The sequence below is a fragment of the Chenopodium quinoa genome, unplaced genomic scaffold (assembly GCF_001683475.1).
Source record: "Chenopodium quinoa cultivar QQ74 unplaced genomic scaffold, ASM168347v1, whole genome shotgun sequence".
Lineage (NCBI taxonomy): Eukaryota > Viridiplantae > Streptophyta > Magnoliopsida > Caryophyllales > Amaranthaceae > Chenopodium > Chenopodium quinoa.
This window is the reverse complement of record NW_018742484.1, coordinates 6962841-6984623: the sequence shown is the minus strand read 5'-3', so window position 1 is coordinate 6984623 and position 21783 is coordinate 6962841. Positions and strand designations below refer to the sequence as shown.

Below are 21783 nucleotides of genomic sequence, written 5' to 3'. Positions count from 1 at the left end.
ATGCAATAATAATTATATTAATGACTTTTAAAGCTCACCAAATTATAGGAAAGGGATTTATTTTGCACAATGAAGCAGATTAAAGTTTTTTTTTTGTGACATATGCTAATCAATAATCATACAAATTAGAAGTGTTTACAATGACCTTCATTGAACTAAACAAGCTCTTTCAAATGCGCAAATACATTAGAAAACCCTTGAAAACTTTAGCATGGAAAGAACCTGGTTGCTTGAAACAAATCGAACCTCTGGGTAACATATTACCTTTGCTGTTTAACCCATATAATTTGATTTCTAGCTCTTTTGGGTCTAAATTTTCTCGAGTATTAAGTTCGAGAAGCAAATTGCTACTTTTAGCCGAAGTTAAAACTTAAATGAATAGAGGAGTGTATTCTTTGACATTTATTCCATCAATTCAATAATTGACATAAAAAATTTCAAAATATGAAGCTCCTCACACTCTCTTAGCACCACTCTTTTTAGAGGGGTCTTTTCATATTAGGCCCCGGCCATTTAGGACTTTTAGGTACTACTAGTGTACTAAGTAACACCATTGTTTATTCAATTATTCCCTTGTCTTCTTTGAATAGTACTCAATTAGATAACGAAATGTCCTCAAGTATCAATTAGCTATATATATTCCGGCATAACATAAATGTCAAACTGCTAGGAATTGCAACAAATGTAAAGTTTGTAATCAGCCATGCAATAGCAATGCACTAATCATGCACAAAAATGATAACGATATCATAATTTCAATTTTAATGATGGAGTCGGCTAATTGATTGAGTCTTAAGCAATTTCTTAATTTTAATACAAGACAAATGATGGAGTCGGCTAATTTGATTGAGTCTTAAGCAATTTCTTAATTTTAATACAAGACAAATTATATAACATGCGACTGGTTGGTTGCTTGCTATATTTTGTCGTCTAGGAAGACAAGCCATTTGAATTAAGTCTAAACAAAAACCAAATTAGAAATTTGATTGTGACCTAGGCTCAATTACAAGTATTGTGATCTTTGTTTTGGATTTGGACTAGGGAAGTTATGATCAATACATCAAGAGCAATAATAATTAAGTAATGTATACAACTTAGGGCAAAAATATGTACAAGTTACTCGGAGATAAAATTATGGTTTAGTAATGTAAGATAGTATATTTAATATATATACGGAGTTTTATTTTTTAAAGGTAAGGAGAAGGTGCCCTATTGAACTAGAGCCTCTCATAAATCTAACTAGACGCGGCAAATGGGTCGTTCGGGTCGGGTATGGGTCGGGTCAATCAATATTCGGGTCAGGTCGGGTCAATTCAGGTTTCGGGTCAATGATTATTTGGGTCGGGTCAGGTATCGAGTCAACACTTTAGGTCGAGTTTGAATTGGGTCAGGTCGAGCTCAAGTCGGGTTAGTCTTCGAATCCAAATTTCGAGCCAAATTTGGTCGGGTTGAGCTTGGGTCGGTACAATTCGAGTCGGGTCAATCTTCGAGTCCAGTTGTCGAGTCAAATTATGGTTGAGTCATGTTATAAGGTTGTAAAAAAAAATAAAAATAAAATAAAAAATTATAAAGTTACCATTGAAAGAGGGAAATTTACTTCCATACTTAATCAAACATTTAACTTCAACACTTGCTTTTAGTGGTGGAAAATTCTTCCCTCTAAAAGTAAAAGTAACTTCACTAAAAAAAGAATTGTGGGAAAACTCCCTCTTATTCCAAATAACTTGAATGTTTAATTTAAAAATAGTGGGGAAAATTTCCCTCCAAAAATAAAGTCACTAAAAATTTAAGTGGGAAAACTATTAATAAAAATTAAAAGAACATTCAAAACATGCAAATTATATAATAAATATCAACTAAAAGATACAAGTCGATTTGGTTTAGATTATTTTCGATAAGTGTTTATTCAGGTAAAGTAATTAAATCTTAAATCAGTAAGGCCATTTTGAGTATCAGTTAATTTTGATTATGGTCATTTTGGGTATAGTTCGGGTCGCTTCGGGTCAATCGATTCGGGTCGGGTCACTTCGGATTTCGGGCCACTTTGGTTCATGTCGGCTTCGGGTATCGGGTCAACTTTGGGTCGAGTCAATTCGAGTATTGGGAAGTTCGGGTTAACTCCACTTCGGGTCGGGTCGGGTCGGGTCAATTTCGTGTTCGGGTCATGGGTCGGGTCATTCGGGTTAGATCAAGATTGCCAGGTCTAGGTCTAACCAACTCAGGTACTTGGGAGGGGGAGAGAGGGCGGGAAACCTCACCCCCAACATTGTCTCTAATCGATATTGATCCTGTAATCTCACGGTTGTGAAATAACAAATTAACAATCCTTACCCACTAGACCAATTATTACTTGGTAAAATACGTAGTATATTTATTTGGACAACTAAATTGTATGTTGGACAACTAAATTGTATGATTTCATACCGTTTGTTTTCTTTAAATAAAGGGTAATCCTATATGTAGCCCTTAGGGCTAAGAATAAGCATTTAATATCTTCCTAATTTGGTAACTATTTAGGAATGTATGACAAAATCACATGCAAACAGTGTAATTAATGTTATATTTTCATTTGTTTTTCCTGTTTTAGCTCCTTATATGTAGCTACCCTAAGGATTATGTATAACATTTTCTTTAAATAAATACATGAACTTTGTTGACAAATAAGATGTACTACCTCCGTTACATATTATGTGCAACTTTTGCCATTTTTGTTCGCTACACATTATGTGCAACTTTCCAAATGTTTCCATTTTTGGTAAATTTTTTAAAATGAAATTACTATAGTACCCTTAATTTAAACTTTACAAGTTCAATTAACTCTTTAAATCAGAACTCATTAAGTGATTAATCCAACTTAATTAATCTAATAATTTATCCCTAATTTAATTCAAACCCCAAACTATTTTTGATTCACTCCACTAAATTCATCAATACCTTTCAACTTCCATCAGATCTCATCCCCCTTTTTCTTTGTTCATCTTTTCGGATCGCCTTCGGCCACCATCGGCGGCCACACCTCCGCCTCCTCTACCGCCAAGAGCCATGTCCTCAGCCCACCCTGTTAACCCCAACTACCGCCCACGCCTCAACCATCAACGAGACCCCTGTCCTCGACCAACCATGTTAACTCCACATTCCGCCCACGCCTCAGCCATTTCGAGAGCCACCCTCCACCACCGCTTCTCATTTGCTTAAACCCAAGTGAAGGCGTCAAGCTCATTCAATCTACCACCGGTTTCATGTTTCTCTTTCTTGATCTCTTTCTTTTTTTTAATTAAAAAATAAAGTGAAAATTATTTAGATCTGGTGGGTTTCAAGCTAGATGGGATGATTTTGTCGTTTCGTGGGTTGCTCTCTGTTGGGTTTCTTATTTTTTCGGGGTGAGTAGGTGTGGATTTTGGATGGTTGTGTATGTGGTGGGTGAGGTAGGTTTTGGGTGTTTATGGTTTACGATTAGAGGTGGTTATCGGGTGTTTTAGGTGGGGTAGAAGGGTGGTAGAGTAGCGGTGATTGGGGTAGAGTAGAGGGGTGGTGGGGTTGTGGGTGGTTAGGGTAGGGTACAACGGTGGTGGGATTTTAGGTTGTCCAATGGTGACTTTCGGGTGGTTAGGTTGGAGTTGCGATGGTGTGGGTATCAGTGGTTGGTGTTGATGAGAGTGGTGTTGGTGGTGCGGTGGTGATGGCGGGGGTGTTGGGTACGGTGTTGGTAGTAGACCTGGTGGTAGTTTATGTCCCACAGTCCCACTTTCTCTCTTAACTTAATTACATGCACTTAACTTTCTTAAACAATAATTTGCGGTGTTTGTCTAGGAATCCGTGCCATGCTCTAAAGTTGCACATAATGTGTAACGGAGGTAGTAGATTTTTTTTAAATTTTTTTTCCCCTATTTGTTCTGTTTTCTTATTTGTCTAATTTGACTTGAAATAACAAGCATGGAGTATTATGGTAACATTGGTAAGCAAGGTTAGCATCATAACCTCGAAGATATTAGGAATTTCAATTTTTAAGTGACTTCATATTAAACGCAAGAGGCATTGAAAAATATTATTGTGGGTACTAAATTATTCATTGAGACAATTGTATAAACATAATTATTAGTTTGAATAATGCAAATTGAAAACATTAGACATGTAGGTGGTGAGCTAATTTTTCTTTAATCAACGGTTAGCATTTAATTAAACATCCCCGGACGTCATTATAATTTTTTTTTATTCCAATAAAATAAACTTGAGAATGATTCCCTAGCTAGTAGAGTAGTAGCCCAATACTCTAGTAGCCAGCATTCCAATAATTAATTCCTGCCTTTAAATTAAAATTTTTTGCTTCATACAAGTTTATCATTATGAAGTATGTAAATCAATGCCCCGGCCCTTTTCACTCAATTATTAAGTATGCTTTTTTTAAAGGGAATATATTTAATAATCCATTTAGAAATCAGAAAAACTATAGTTGGCAAACATAATAGCTTTCAATCTGGCTATTATACAAATATTATATTAATATTATATAATATTGCTATTTGCCATTTAAATGAAAATAATACAACGTATACACAAGTACGAAAAAAAAGGGAGGGTAAAGAATTAAAAGAGAAAATATATGTATTAACAATAAACCAAATACTAATATAGTAATACTATATAACACCGTGCAGAGTGATTTTTTCGTACATTTCTAGTTGAATATGGATTAGCTACTCATAATAATTATGAAGATAATCCATCTATATAATTCAGTTGATTAGAGCTTTTGCTCTCAATTCTTTAAGATTCTCAGTCTTTAGCTTGTAGCTCTCTTAGCAACCAAAAAAAATATTGCTTTGTAATGTTTATGTACTTTAAAATAGTATAATTTAACGATTTATTGCATGTGCCATCAGATTATAGTTCAATATTTTATCTCAACATTGGTTACTTATCATAATCAAGTTTGATAAATGACTACATATGTACTTTAAAATCTACACCGTAGAATAAAAATCCACTATATCAAGTCATTAAAGTAGTTTAAACATGATTACAAATTTAGACAGAGTTATTACTGTTAATTAATAAGGGTGCTTGAGGTTTATTAAATTAAGGAATAAAGTTGATATAATAGGACCCACAATAGATCTAGGAAAATAAAGTAAGAAAGTGTGTACTTTTGTAGTGCATCACCAAAGACGTCATATTTCACGTCGAAGCATAGCAAATTAGCACTAGAATTGAAAATTAGCAACAGGATTACCTTTCATTATAAAAGCCGGGTGAGATTTAACTGTTTTGCCGCCGGAAAAAAGAGGGGAAAAAAAAATTAACTACATCTCCAACCCTTTTTCGGGCAAAGCTACCCATCCGGTAAACTACCAGTACTTATAAAAAATTGAATTATTTAACTTGAATTTCATCATCAATTTTCTTTATTAGGGGTGGGTAATTTATTTAAATTGAGTTTGTTCTCCTCATCTTAATAGACCTGAACTCATTTGAATTGAATTGAATTGAATTGAACTGAATTTATTACACCTTATTAAATTTATTAAATCTTATTAAACTTAATAAGTGTCTGTTCTATTCACCTTATTTTCACTTATTTCAGGTCTAATAAGTTCAGTTTAAAAAAAAATAAGTTTAGTTCAGGAAAAATAATTCTGATAAGGGTTACCCAAGTTCAAATTACAACTAAAATAAGTTTTAATAAGTTCAGTTAAGTTCAGATAAGTGAAATCAAGTGAATTGAACACACCCTAAATTTTATTAAACTTTATTATTAAACTTGATTAGAACTTATTAGATCTTATTTAACTTATTGAAACTTATTAGACCTTATTTAACTTATTAGAACTTATTAAAGCTTATTAAATTTATTGGACCTTATCTGAACTTATTAAACCAAAAACTTATTTTTATAAGGTAAAGAGAACAAGTGGGTAAGAAAGTTTTTTCCTTTTTAAGTACGAGTATTAAATAACCTTAATTAATTTATACGGAGTATAACTTGTATACTCCATATGTAAACATGTAGGGGTGAAACTAATTAATGCGGTTTAAAACCGAACCAAACCGTAAATTGAACTGAATTAGAAATGAGGTGCGTTTTTTTTTTTCTAATATGGTTCGGTTTGGTTTGAAGAAAAAAAATTGCGATTTGGTTTCGGTTTTAGGATTTGAAAAACCGAATTCCAAACCGAAAGATGTCCCATATCCAAATTATAGGTCTAATAAGACTTAGTCACTATCATTACTTAATTAGAAGTTAGAACTTGTTATTTCATTATTTGCTATTTGACATTTGTTGGCTTTATTTTTTGATAATCAAACTCAAAAAATAGGTTTTGAGTAATTAGGCCCATACAAAAGTTGCAAATTAAGGCCCAGAAATTGTGGTGTGGTTCGATTTTTATTTTGAAAAACTGAATTTAAAACGGTGTGGTTTGGTTCGGTTTCAATAGTAATATAGTGTGATGTGGTTTGAAAAATCCCAAAACCAAATTAATATGGTTTGGTTTCGATTTGGACTATTAACCACACTGAAAACCGAACTTTCACCCCTATAAACATGCAAGGGGTTCACGAAAATCAATATGAAAGGAACGATAACGAAAGAATGAGGAACTTGTTTGTGTGATTAAATGTAAGGTATTGATGTAAGATAAATTGTACTCCTTGTATCTTTTAGATAATACATATTTTTATGTAGAAGGTTTCATAGATTAGAAACATTGTGTTGTAAAGTAATACTTCAATTCCTTCGTTCTAAATTAGATAACACGTTTATTTTATTATGTTTGCTACTGCATAAATTGAATCGTAAATATCTTTAATTATTAATAAGTAAAAATTATGAGTATACAAAAATAAGTATTTTGATTACACATTAAGAGGATTCCAACAAGATCTCACATGACTTTAATCGAATACACATAACTAGTTTGTCAAAGTATAACTAGTTAAAAAGGAGATGTTGTTTAGTAAAATCTAGACAATGGAGTTCTTTAGTAAAAAGAAGCTCTCGGTTAGAGAGAGAATTGTACCATTTTAAACCTACATGTTTTTTCAAGGAAGAAAAAAAATACAAAGTAAATTTTTGAAAAATTTGACTTGTACTACCTTTATAAAATTTTATTTTATTACCTTTAAAATGCAAAAAAAAGAAAAAAAAAATGATTTTGCTACCCACTAACAAATTATGTCAAGAAAATCGTTAGTGGGGCCCACTCTTCAATTTTATTAATATTTTTTATTTTTTTTTTAGATTTGCATGATGAAAACTGTTCGATTAATGTTTTAAGGGTCATTTTGGATCATAAGAGACCAAATTAAGCTTAAAATTGGGGAAAAAAAAAACAACGTAAAAGTCTTGTTTTACGTGCTTAGAATTTGTCTCGCTTTGCATGCCTAGACCTGACAAACATCGTTCGGGTCGGGTCAAGTTCAGATTAATAAATAATACGAAGTAGGTTGAGATTGGGTCATTTTGGATCGATTTTGGGTGAATATATAATCGAGACGGGTTAATTTGGGTCTAGTCAATTTTCTAATCCAAAAATCGGGTCAAGTTTGGGTTGGGTAATGTTTGAGTCAAATTCAAATTGGTAATTTATTAGTGTTATTGTTATAATTGTTAGTGTTTTTTTTTTTTTTTGAAATGTAATTGTTAGTGTTCACATCATTGTTATTGTTGTCATTATTATTACAAAATTTGGGTCTGTTCATGTCAAGTAATTCGGGCTTAAATTAATTTGGTTATTTTGGGTATCAGCTTACTCAGGTATTTTTGGTTTGAGTATAAGGATTTAGTTCGGATCACTTTGGGTATCGAGTCTGTTCAGGTAAATTAATTTGGGTTAAAATTGGATCGGGTCACTTTGGGTACCAGGTTGATTTTAGGTCGGGTATAGTCGGATCGGCTCAACTTGGTTAAAATCGGGTTAATTTCACTTTGGGTTGGGTATGGTAGATTTTGGATTTTTGAGTCGATTTCAGGTCACAGATCAGATGATCATTCGAGTCGAATCATCAAATCTGGATCACAATTGCCAGCATGCCAATGTGTGAAGATTTATTTATGGGCTCAACACATGGACTACGGTTGTGAAAAATTGGCACAAACCTAGAACGACACGACTGTATCTTAGTCTGTACTAGATACAACCCAGTTGAGCACCATTCACCTTTAGGCTTTAGCCACGGAAACACGAGAGTGAATAAGAGTATAATTAAATTGTAATTTTCTGGCGGCTGGTCCACGTATATAATATAAATAAATAAAGAATAAAGAAAAAAGGGACAAGAAAACGGAGCACAAATAGCGGTGACGAGGCGCTGCTGCTGATGAACAATGAAAAAGTATCACGTTACGTTTCTTGGAGGTGTGTTAGATCAAGTAGCTGTGTCCAACTTTCATACTTTTTTTTTATTATTTTTTTTATAATAGTACTTTGTATAAAAATATATATAAAATATCAGTATCAGTACATAAAAGTAAAATATATAATAAGATCCTGTTTAGTTCACCTTAAAAAATTACGGAATAATTATCAGTAAAAATAATTTTAGTTCGGTGAAAATAATTTTAATTCAGTAAAAATAATTATGTTCAGTAAAAATAATTTAAGTTTCGCAAAAATAATTTTCAATTCAGTAAAAATAATTTCAATTCAGCAAAAATAAGGTGAAGTGAATAACAAGACCTAATAAATAAATATGAATTATATGTTTGAGAAGCTGAGTTCGATTCGCCACTTCTATATAAGCTTGACCTTCAATCGTCCCTCTTTTTTTTAACAAACTAAACCCATATATTATTTCAATAATTATTTTAATGAAGCTTCCTTATTTAGGTTGGTGGAGATTTGATGCTATTTATATAATTTGATACTAGAACTTTCCACCAAAGGAGAAAGAATATTGTGGTATTTGATGCTAAATTACACGATATTGTATCATATTTTAATATATGTTATTTTTTGTACTCCGTTTGTTCTGAGTAACTCTTGCACTTTTATTTTTACTAATGAAGTAGAAATACTAACTCCACTTATTTATGAAAATAACTCCATACAAAATTTAAAATATTTTGACAGTAATGAATAATTTAAATATTATGTTGGTTTCATAATAGAACGAGGTTTTTTTTTTTTTTTTTTTTTTTTTTTTTTTTTTTTAATAATTAAAATCAATATAGTGTATAATTTAGAATTTTATGAAATTGAAATAATTGATTAAATAATCAAAAGTGTAAAATATGAAAAGGATTTGATAAACTTTATAGCTTAATTAGCTAATTCCTTGCTATATATATTGCATAACTCTAGATGGTACGTTAAAATTAAAACTTAAAATTTTTGACCAAATCACGTATATAATAATAATAATAATAATAATAATAATAATAATATTTATCATACATTGAGTTAAATTAGATGTTTTTTTAGTCTCTCTATGCTATAAAAGAGTGGCAACAATAATACCAAACGTTATTGTGATGTGTGAGTGTGACCATACTAGGGCGACACCCGTGCACAATCGGCATCATAATACGAATCACTATGCAATTTGTAACGTAAGCGTATGAGTATACTTGGCCTTAGCGTTATGCCTTGGTAGTTTGGTCACATCATAATGTATGATTTTGGCCTTTTGGGTCGAATTCGGAGGTAGTTGTGCTAGGGAGAATCACAATTTTTATTTTTATTTTTTTTGATGATACCAACTTACCAAGGAGCTAGCTTAGGTTTTTGGAATTATTGACCATGTAAGGCTATAATATTATGCTCTATTTACTTGAATTTTTGAATAGAGCAAGAGGATAGATGGATAGAGAAGAGGTTATCTTGATAATGGCATTTCTCAGCTCGCTCGATTGTGACTGTAAGGAGCAGTTGAATGAGCGACTTATGATATTTCTTAAACTGAATATTTTTCTAATGAATAATAGTATGACTGTGACATATTTTCGTTAATGGAGCTTTCTAAATAAATAAAATCCATTAATGTATTGAAATTAGATTTTTGCAAAGTACATCTTACAAAAATACAGACATAAATAGAATGTTAAGAAATACATAATTTCTACATTAATTAAGGTCTTTATTGATGTTTTTTTTTTAAAAAAAGGTCATTATTGAAATTAAACATGGTTCCAAATTAACAACTTCATTTTTGTTGCAAGTAATAATGCTTTACAACATAACTTTGCATCTTTCTTCAAAAATTAGGATCTATGAAGCTAATAGCTGTGCGATGATTTTAAATATCATGGTCTAATTAATTATTTACAAAATTTAATTCGAAGAGTACAAAGGGTATATAAATACCTTCATGTGGTATATATATAAAGAGATAAAACTCTCCATTTTCTTTGTATTTAATTTCCTAGAAAACCTCATTATCACATATAGAGTTTAAAAAAAAATTAAAAAAAAAAAAGAGCATCCTTTCACCCTCATCAAATGGGCCCCATGTCCCAAACATGCAGTCCTTAAACTAAATTTTGACGGATTATGTTAAAATAATCCAAAGGTAACAAGAATAATTGTTGAATACAACAACAATTTAACATGAGCCTTTAATTTTGACACAACTCACTCCTTATAATCTAGCACAAGCAATAACAGGTTCGCAAAGGTTTCCAAGAGTATATGAATCAAGGCATTTCAAGATCTCAAATATCAACATTAAAGAAACAGCTTACTAGTGGTCAACAATCAACATAGTATAAGACACTTGAAACGTTCAATGAAAACTTCAAAGCGTCACCAATGACATTAAACTCTTCTCCATCCATTACAGTACATGATGTTCGACAATTGGGAAATTTATCACTATCTTTAGGGGTGCAAGCAAAACAAGATATTCGATAGCAATTGTAGGACATACATTTTGTAAATGCTTCTTGTACACTACTATATAACTATATTGTTTGAAGTGCATGAGGGAGAAGAGTGGTGTACCTAAATGGTAAGGATTTCACTAACATTCTATACTAGATTTGGCAATAAAAAAACTTACACTTCTAGTAATATGAATGGTCATGCATTATTTGAACTTATTTTAAGTATGTGCCGAATTGAGCTTACTCGTATTAGACATTGTATATTTAAACTCATTAAGGCTATGCTTAGTTTGCATGATTTGATTCCATATTTGATCAAATTGTGACCTTATTTTTACATTAATTTGTAAGATAAAAAAATTGGCAAATGAGATGTCATTAGATTCATAATAATATGCACTTTCTAAATGTGATTTTTATAATTTTGTAAGTTACGAAAAGAAAGAAATCTACCGATAAACAAAAGCAAATAAAAATATAAGATCTGATCTGATTCAATCTGGTCTGAACTGATTTGATTATTTCAGAAATATGCCAATACATAATATCAACTTAAATAGGTTGATCTGAACATAGCCCGAGCTTATATTTTTTGAATTAATATGCAAAACAATGTCATAGCCTTTTTAATTTTTAATTTCTTTTACGATTTAAAGTACTAAATCCTATATAAACAATTAGTTTGACACTACTCCATTTGTTCTACACTAGGACATAAATCACTAAAAAAAATGGCAACTGAGATAATCTTTTACGGTTCAACATAAAAGACTAAAAGAGCATCATAATAATTGATTAAAATATGAAACATATGAATTAAGTAAATTTTTTTTAAAAAACTTATCCTCATACGATATCTCGTACCTGGCTAACCATTTTACTTTACCCCTTCTCTATTTATTTACACTACCAAAAGTTTCTCACTCTATCCACACATATTGTAACTACAGGGATAACTTTCTAATAGTAGACGTTTTTTGTTACTTCATTTGTACTCATTTTGTTACTAGATACACTGATTTACCCATAAAAAACCCTATCCAAATCGGTAAAAAAAACCCTTAAAAACCGCAGTAAAAGTACCAACAAACCTCAGAAAAAAAATGACTACTTGCTCGTAGCTACTGCAGTTAATTTTACACATGCGGCGTAACGTTACGTAACTATTTAACCCTGACAATTTCTCTAATTTTTTTTTTCATTTTTCATTTTTTTATTTAAAAAAAAGTCTGACGATTTAGTGAATTTATTATGGTCCACTGAAAAAAATATAAAATAAAAAGGTTTCTTCCCTTAAAATATTTATACGGTTTCCTCTCGCCCCCGCCCCTTCCCACTCTCTCTCATCATCTCCTCTTTTTCGCCGGCGCCAACTTTTACCCTAGTTTTCTCTCTCCTCCCACCAATCATTCTTACTCAATTTTACTGGTGATTTTCTATCTTTTCACCTTTAATTTTTCGTCAAATTTTGAATTTCTTTGTTTTTTTTGCTTGTTTTTGTTGAGGTTTTTTTTGTGAATTTTGGAAGGTTTTTGTTTGATGAATTTCTAATTGTTAATTTTGAATTGTAATGTTATTGGATTTTAGCTGATGATTCCTGTTTTCGCATGAATTTCTGTGGTTTTTTGGATTTACGAGATAAATTCTGTCATTTTTGTGATTGTTAATTGCTGAATTTTGAGCTGTTTCAGTTTATTTGCGAGATTCTGCTTATAGAATACGATTTGTGAATTGAATTTTGTTAATTTTTTTGAAAAAAATTCTTGATGTTTTTTGCCGCTTAATAAATATAAGTTTTTGTACGGATTTCATTCATTTAATTGTGTTTCTCTCTGTGTGTTTTTTTTTTCTTGTAATTTTTTATATATAATAATAACCTGTTATTGGTAATAACGAAGTATAATTATTATTATTATTATTTTTTTTTAAAAATTTAATTTTTTGGATGATAATTATAAAATTTGATTCTAATGTCTTGAACGCATTTCAGATCTGGAGGTTTTGAATTGATTCGTTGCAGCTGATTTAATTTGGCTTGATATTTAATTTGTCGACTAATTCAAGGTTTGTGCAATTCCTTAATTCTAATTGATAGTGCTAATTTATATGGGTTTATGTTGATTTTATATGTGTAAACTGTAAAGTGTCATCCTCATTTTTGCCTTATGTGTTACTCCGTTAACTCTAATTACCTCGATTTTCGAGCTTTGTGGAAATTTTGGTCAAACAAGGTGTTAGCTTGATGTGCTTCTTGTTAATCTTGACTTTTATGCAATTAATCAAACAAATTGCTACACAAACTAAAAACAGCCATGAGTAAAATTAGGGTGCTTGATAAAGTCAGCCCAAACATGTACCGCGGTGCCACCAGGGTATGAGTTTGATAAAATTTGCTCATTAAGGTTTTGAAATTAGTAGAAATTATCAAATGATTAAAAAAAGCTCTTAGGTACTATGCTTCCCCTGGTGCGTGTAAGAAATTTTGGGAAAAAATTCACGCATGGATCATCAGAAGTCCATGGAGATTTATGGTAAATGGAAACTGATCCCTATAAAATGTGGCATGAATCAAATCGTTTGGGTTAAAGCTACTCCCAATTTGTAATGGGATTTTCTGAATATAATTTCTGATCCATTTTGTTTGAGCAGCGTTACCCGAAAATGCTTTGTTCAATTACTAGTACATGTGTTTCTTTTAGTTCCATTTATCATTTTCTTCTTTGCATAATGAGCTTGATACAGGGAACTTTGAATTGTTATTGCATTTTGCAAAACAAGACACTTTGCCCTCTCAGATTTAGAGTGTGCTTTTATCCAATTTTTAATTGTAAATTAATCTATGGTCAGTTGGATAATGGAACTTTAAATGTAAATGTTGGAAAATCTGTAAACTTACCTGAGAAATGTGGGTTTGTTGAAATGATGGCAAATAGTTTAGCCATAACGTGTTTGAAATATAGTTTTGCTATCTGTAAGGGTAACATAGTGAAGTTCTGGAGCAACAGTGTTTTCTTTTATGGGCTTATCGATTTTCCGGTTTGTGTAGCTACTGCATGCTATAATGTTGTTCTTTCATGCTCTTTACAGGATGATTTACTTTTCTGTCAGTTCTGCAAACTGTATACCTGTGGGTTGGCCTGTATTTTGATCCTTCCGTCAAGCTGCCAGCAGTTAGTTTTATAATTTTTTATTGAAGCAATGGACCGGTGTGATACCTCAGGGTTCGTTAGTGGGGGTTGTATGGGTTTTTAAATACTTTTAACACTAGTTTAGGTTTGTAGATAATAGGTTAACCCGGAAGTCAGGAAGGACTGATATCTGTGGCTGAGATTTCTGTTGGGCATTAGTATAGCAAATTTTGTTGGTTCATGGGCACTAGGAATCCAGGAGCAGGCTTTTATTCTGATAATGTGTCAAATGTATATAAGAATCTGGGTGATTCACCGCATATAGAAGGTTTTGGATCTGATCATTGTGCAGATACGGTATTAAGGCTTCAACCAGTCGGATCCAATGTTCCTCATTTCCCTTCGTCAAAGGGAATGAAGAGAAAGTGGGGTTGTAGGGATGGAAACATGGGCCAATCTGTCAATCCTGCATTGTGTCTGGGGTTGCACCGCTCATCAAGTTCATCAGACAGCAAAGGAAGTTCGGGAACTGCATGCACTGCAATTTCTTCAGCCAAAGAAACTGAGGTTGAGTCCTCAATGGATCTTGATTTGGACTTCACTCTACACCTTGGCAGCGACAAATCTCCTAGTCCAAAGATGCCAGCTGTCTCAAATTTCAAGAGGGCGAGTATGCAGCTTAACCTCGACTTGGAATTGAGTCTCTCCACTAGCCCTCTTGAATCAGACATCACTAGCATCTTTGGTGGCGTAGATGCTTCTCAGCATGGTGCAGTGCCATTCACGGTTGGGGCAACACAATTTGTGGATAATGAATCTGCTTCTTCTCACTGGGAAGTAGAAAATTCCTCATCACCAGTGTCCCATTCTCCTGGTGTGGGAGGAATTTCTATTTTGAAGCCCATTCCAAGAAATGTGGACCTGATCTCTATAGCTCCAGATGTCTCAGCAAGCACAATAAATATGCCTAAAAGTTCAGTCACCTGTACTTCCGGGATTGTGCAGCAGCCACAGCAGGTGCAACGTGGGAGTAGTTCAAAGCTTTGTCAGTTTACTGGATGTGGAAAGGGGGCAAGAGGTGCTTCTGGTCTCTGTATTGCTCATGGTGGTGGGAGAAGGTGCCAAAGGCCTGGCTGCAACAAGGGAGCTGAAGGGAGAACAGCCCTTTGCAAAGCACATGGGGGTGGACGGCGATGTGAGTTTCTTGGTTGCACAAAGAGTGCTGAAGGACGCACTGATTTCTGCATTGCACATGGTGGTGGACGTCGATGTGGCCAAGAAGGTTGCTCTCGTGCTGCTCGAGGAAAGTCTGGTTTGTGTATAAGGCATGGTGGTGGTAAGAGATGTCAAAGAGAGAACTGCACAAGGAGTGCTGAAGGCTTGTCGGGACTTTGCATCTCACATGGCGGTGGTCGTCGATGCCAGTATCTTGAATGCAACAAGGGAGCTCAAGGAAGTACAATGTTCTGCAAAGCACATGGTGGGGGTAAACGATGTACTATCGAAGGGTGTACGAAAGGCGCCGAAGGAAGCACACCTTTTTGCAAGGGCCATGGTGGAGGAAAGAGGTGTTCTTTCTCCGGATGCCCAAAGAGTGTCCATGGGGGAACAGCATTCTGTGTGGCTCATGGAGGTGGCAAGAGGTGTGCTGTCTCTGGTTGCACCAAAAGTGCAAGAGGAAGGACAGATTTCTGTGTTCGTCATGGCGGGGGTAAAAGGTGTAGATTTGAAGGTTGTGGCAAAAGTGCACAAGGTAGCACTGATTTCTGCAAGGCACATGGAGGAGGAAAAAGATGTGCTTGGGAACAAATTGGATCTCACTTTGGCAACCAAACTGATGGCCCTTGTGCTTCCTTTGCCAGGGGGAAAACGGGTCTTTGTGCAATGCATGGGGCATTGGTTCAGGACAAGCGGGTGCATGGAGGCATCACTTTGGGTCCTTTATTGCAGGACCCAGACTCCGCTGACCTTGAGAACATGATAGCTGAATCTACAAGAATAATGAATGGTGACACCATGGCGATGGAACCAACTGGTCTTAATGCAGTAGGATGGCCTGCCTGTGATTTGATGCATGCTCAGTTCCAGTGTGTAGATAAAGAGTCTCGCTCACCTCCGACTCCAGAAGGAAGGGTTCATGGTGGAAGTTTGCTGTCATTACTCGCTAGTAGTTCGAAGCATTGAAGCAAAGCAGTGGCAGTGTTCAAGCAATTAGATCATCATGTGGAGCAAATCTGGTTGTCATCACATCGTTCATCTTTTGGTTTGTTCTGCTTTTATTTTTTTGGTTGTCTTCCGTCTGCTTATAGAGTCTGCATTTCAAAATTCTAGTTTTCATGTAGTTATTTTTTATGATGATGATGAAAAGCTCTCCTGTACTCCATTGATTGCAACGGCACAATTGGTTCGAAAAATTTTATGAGTTGCAATTTCAGAATCAGGAGAACGATTAGAGTATTTTGGTACTTTCAATAATCTGTCTCTGTAAATAGGATTGTCGATTTGGTCAGCAAGTTTCAGAATAAATATGTTCTCAATTTATGTACTTTTTCCGAGTGTTGAATGAACATTGCTACATTGTATCAATCATTCTTATAGTGATCAGGTTTTATGTTAATTGTAAACTATTCTAGTTTTTCCGACTAATTGCTATAATACGACTATTCTAGGTTTTTCGACTTATTGCTGTAGGTATTATGCTTGGAATCTGTGTGATATGTCTTGCCGTCTTGGTAAGTTTCTTTACTGGCAGGCGGCAGCAGTCACATGGAAGTATTTCCAGTATTAGTGGCTGTGATGAATTTAAGATGAGGTTCTTTCTTTCAACTTCTGTCTGATTCCATCATATCTGATCACCTCTAAATCTTTCGCTTTGAGCACAAAATTGAATGGTCTCTATTCCTTCCATGATGCTCATTGAAGTACATATTTATACCATTCGTGTCGCATAAAGCTGCATTCCTTTTCTGTTTTGCTTAAACAATTTCATCACAAAATCTTCTACTCCGTTTTTGTGGTTGTAGTACTGTGTTATTGAGCACATTTGGTAAGCTAGGCAAACAACAAAATGAAGTACATGGATGACCTGTTTGGTTTCTTTGAGCAATAATGAAACAAATGTGTGCACCATTTAATAAAGATTGTGTTTGGTACCCTACATTATAATTAATAGGAATTGCTTAATGCTAAAAGGAAAATAATATTGCTATCTTAAAGTTCAAGTATAACATGTGATTTGTCATAAATAACTAATATAATTCTATTTTTTTTTTTAATTTTTTTTTTTGGGAGTACTTGCTATAACTATGTAAATCTATAAATTTCGTACCGAAAGAATGTTATGAATGAAAATAAATACGTAGTATTTCGTATAAAACATACTCCTGAAAGCAAGAGCAAAAAAAGTGTTTCTAAAGAAGACTGCTGACAAAATTAACCTCCATAAGAGCCTTCTTTACTACATCCTCCCAAGAAGTCAAGAGGAAGAAATGGGTGATTCATTTTGTTGTTGTTCACTTGCTACGTAATCAAAAAGCTAAGTATATCATAGGTAAGTAGGTAACCATAGGTCCCGATTACACTGTCTTAAGTGGTGACAAACATTTGTCTCTTGGACTCTTGCTATCAGAAAGTCGGCTATTATCACTATCCCTTTCTTGCCGGTCCACCACCAAACAATTACGTTATGAGATCCGATTCACACTAGATACACTTCAAGGTTGACAATTTCTTATTCTTCTTCCTTCAATTTCAAAGTGTCTAGCCCTGTATATATTGATCCAAAGAAACCGTAAGGGTTAAGGTTTGATCAGGATCATTCTCCTTATTTCAAAAAATTTACGAAGTACAAGATACCCACTCTATGAGGGTTTTAGCCTTTTCCATGCAATTGATTATTTGAGTGAGTGTATATAAGAAGAGCGTTATTTCACGAACCAAAGAAGTCGGCATCTACCCACCTATCATGAGAAGAAAGAGTTCACTTTACAAGATCAAGTAGGTTTCATTTTAAACTTATTTATTAAGGGAATTCTAGCCTTTTAAAGTGAAGACATTTATATCTACACTTATATGCTGAAAAAGGACTTAATGGAAATCTGCATGCAATGTGGTGCTCTCTATCATTCATTGTTTTTCATTCTTTATTTTATCAACTTACATTAAAGATATTTATGGTCTATTCGATTCAAATAAGCAAACTCAAATTTTAACACTACTAATGTCTTACATTAAGCTATGTCATACTTTATGTTTTCTTTTGCAAAGTAAAAGTTAAAAATATAGGTATTTGACATTACGAAAAACAAAATGTAATTAATAACACATCGGTCATAAACTCAACTCAATGTATAATTGTTTATTTCATGTAGTGACCCGAATTATTTTGCCGGAGTCTAAATACAACATCTTTTTTAAGCTGTTATTCCGATTAGAATTGACTGATATCTAGGGCCTTCAATAATAAGGACCCAAAAGGAATGGTATAAAACAAAGATATTATCCCTCCGAGAGAGCACTATGATTGGTGGAGCTTCCGATTAAAATTGGAAGGCTCATATTCTTGTAAAATTGACTATATTGTACGTCTAGTAATAGATATTTTATTGTCTATTTCCATATTTGCTAAGTGTATGTAATCATTCACAACTAACATTGAGCATGCTTAAGGAAAGATACGTTAAATTATTGGGCTACTCTTGTAATATTTGGCATCGATATTAAGTGTGGACGTCAAGGAGGGATTTGGATGGTAGAGGTGATGGTAGTCTATTTTATGTATATTTTTATTCCCGTTCCGTGGTCATATTTGTGCTTATTTGAGCTCTACAGAACTATTTTTATTACTAATATATGTTTTCTAGTGTTTTTGTAGAGTCAACATTATTTTGCAGGAATTTGCAGAATTATGATAATTGCCGAGCTTTTTGAGCCACTATGAAAATATTGGAGTTTAATTGTATTTTATGACCGTAAATTTGAAGTCCAAGGCCGAGCTTGATAAATTTAGTTTGGTGATTAAGGGCTCAATATAGTAAAAGAGGTCCAAAGTTTTCACACGAAATACGGACCATATAAGTGAATAAACTCTAAAAGACAAGTCCAAGAACAAAAGGAAAATGGATCATTGAAGTCCAGCTCGTAGCTCCAGCTGACCGGGCCCGATCGGGCAAGGCCTGGTCCGGTCAAGGGGATATCAGTGAAACTTCAGTTATTGGGCATGTGGGCTTGTGAATCTTTGGGCTGCTGCTATGGGCTATTGTTGCCGATTTATGTTTTGCTTGATCGGTTGTCATTGTTTAGAGGAGTAGTAGTTTACTTTTAATAGGATTCTTTTCTTATAAACAGGAGGGAGATACGTAGGTTGGTAGTAAGTAGTTTTACTTTTAGTTTAATTTTTTATTTTGTTAGTTTTTTTTCCGTAACTTTGTTTCAGTTAGGATTTTAGCGGGAATCTTTATGCTTTTTAGTTTTCTTATGTTGAGATTAGATTTGTTTTCTTTTTGTTTTGTTTGACTTTTCATGTTTAATGTTATTGTTTTGTTTTCTTTTTAGTTTTAATATTATTATTCACCCTAATTTAATTATTGTTTTAATCATGCTTAATTTAATCGCTTTGATTAGGTTAATTTTAATTATGCACAACTAGTTTAATTCTAGGGTTCTTAAGGGATCTATAATTAATATGAAGGGGTGATTTATTTTGGTTGATTATTGATATTGCATAATAATTTCTTATTGAATTGTTTTGATTCTTTACAATTAGATTATGAATCGAGCAGATGTGATTTGATTGTAAGAGTATAGCAATATTGAATTGATCAATCGAGCAGATGTTAATTTGATATTAAAGGTTATTTTTCAATAGGAACTTATATCTAGTAAATTGTGAGAACTTGTTAGATCTATGTTGATTAATAAATTGTGAGAGCCTGTTAATCATGTTATGTTTGTAATATTAATCGTTGATTGTTATATTTTATCCCGGAGTATTAATTATTGGTGAACCTGTGACCCTAGGCTTTTTATTATTGATTTCTTCCTTAGTTTATTTCATACAACCCTTATTTGTTTCTTGATAATTTAGATTATATTAATTAATTAGGAATAGAAGAACGTTGTTTCCCTGTGGATTCGACATAAAATTCCCTATCTATTTTAGTTAGTGGTTTTAGGAATTACTTTTGATGAGGTGATACGACTTTAGCCTGTCAGGTGATCAAACACGACGATAGAAATTTATTTAGATGAGTTGGGTAGATCGAACTATACTAGCCTAAGGATGTACAAGAGGCAATTAAACTTTGTCTTTCGCCTGAGAGTTTGTCAGGAATTGATTTTCCTTAGTTGTATTATTGTATGAGCAAGTATATAAATACAACTTAACAAGAGATTAGGGCCGATAACCTAGGCCCATTAGCTATACACTATAGGCTTAACCCCCCCCCCCTCAAGTTGGAGCATGCAAATCACAAATGCCAACTTGCTAAGGAAATACAAAAATTTGTTTTTGCTTAAAGCCTTAGTAAATATATCCGCAAGTTGATCAGTTGTCTTTACATAAGACGAACTAATAACCCCCCTCCTGAATTGATCCCTAACATAATGACAATCAACCTCAATATGCTTAATGCGTTCATGAAAGACCGGATTCTGCGCAATATATAATGCCGATTGACTATCACAAAACAAGCTCATCGCACGGGGATGCAAACTATCAAGTAGCGCCTTCAACCATTTCAACTCAGAAGTAATTTCCGACATTGAGATACTCTGACTCTGCAGAAGACTTAGAGACAGTATGTTGTTTCTTGGTCTTCCACGAAATCGGAGAACCACCAAAAAACACCAACCAACCAGAAATCGAGCGTCTCGTCAAAGGAAAACTAGCCCAATCCGAGTCACACCAACCTGTCAAATGTAAATCGCAATATGAACTCAAAAGGATCCCTTGGCCTGGACAACCTTTCAAGTAGCGTACCGTACGAAGTGCTGCCTCCTAATGATCTTGACGGGGTTGTTGCATAAATTTAGATAAGATATGAACTGTATAAGCCAAGTCAGGTCTAGTGAAAGACAAATAAATCAAACGACCAACAAGACGACGATACATTTTGGGGTCATCTATTCCAATTTCGCCAGAGTATGATTCTGCTTAATTGGAGTACCGGCTAGCCTTGCCCCTAACAAACCAGATTCTGCAATAATATCAAGGGTGTATTTCCGTTGACATAAAAATAAGCCTTCCGAACTTCGTGCAACCTCAATACTAAGAAAATACTTTAAAACACCCAAATCTTTCATATGAAAACAATCACTCAAGTATGACTTGAATGTATTGCAGAAGAGTTATTCCTCGAAATAATCAAATCATCAACATACACAAGAACACTGAGATGAATAGCCCCATGATTCAGAGTGAATAGAGACTAATCAGAGTACGACTGTATGAAACCGTACCTTTTGAGAGAGCTAGACAATTTGGCAAACCAACAACGGGGTGCTTGTCGAAGGCCATACAAAGACTTACGTAGGCGACATACCATGCCAGGTTGAGAACCATGAAATCCGGAAGGAGGCTTCATATAGACTTCTTCATCTAGATCACCATGAAGAAAGACATTATGAACATCCATTTGATGCAATTCCCAATTTTTCGCAGCTGCAACAACTAAGAAAGCACGATCGGTGACCATTTTAGCTACGGGAGCAAATGTCTCATTATAATCGATACCCTCAACCTGATGGTTGCCAAATATAACAAGGCGAACTTTCAATCTTTCAATTGTGCTATCTGAATTATGTTTCACCTTGTAAACCCATCTGCACCCGAGAGCC

General features: G+C 33.8%; 1 protein-coding gene across 1 annotated transcript; it reads left to right on the top strand.

The window, feature by feature from the left end:
- Nucleotides 1–12120: 12120 nt before the first annotated feature.
- LOC110719612 lies at nucleotides 12121–16574 on the top strand. Its single transcript, XM_021898588.1, has 3 exons — nucleotides 12121–12247; nucleotides 12810–12883; nucleotides 13907–16574. The coding sequence occupies exon 3, from the start codon at nucleotides 14188–14190 to the stop codon at nucleotides 16129–16131; it is 1944 nt and encodes a 647-aa protein (XP_021754280.1). The 5' UTR covers nucleotides 12121–12247; nucleotides 12810–12883; nucleotides 13907–14187; the 3' UTR covers nucleotides 16132–16574.
- The last annotated feature ends 5209 nt before the right edge of the window (nucleotides 16575–21783 follow it).

Coding starts and splice junctions, on each gene's coding strand:
- LOC110719612 (XM_021898588.1), top strand. CDS start 14,188: ATGGGCACTAGGAATCCAGGAGCAGGCTTTTATTCTGATAATGTGTCA.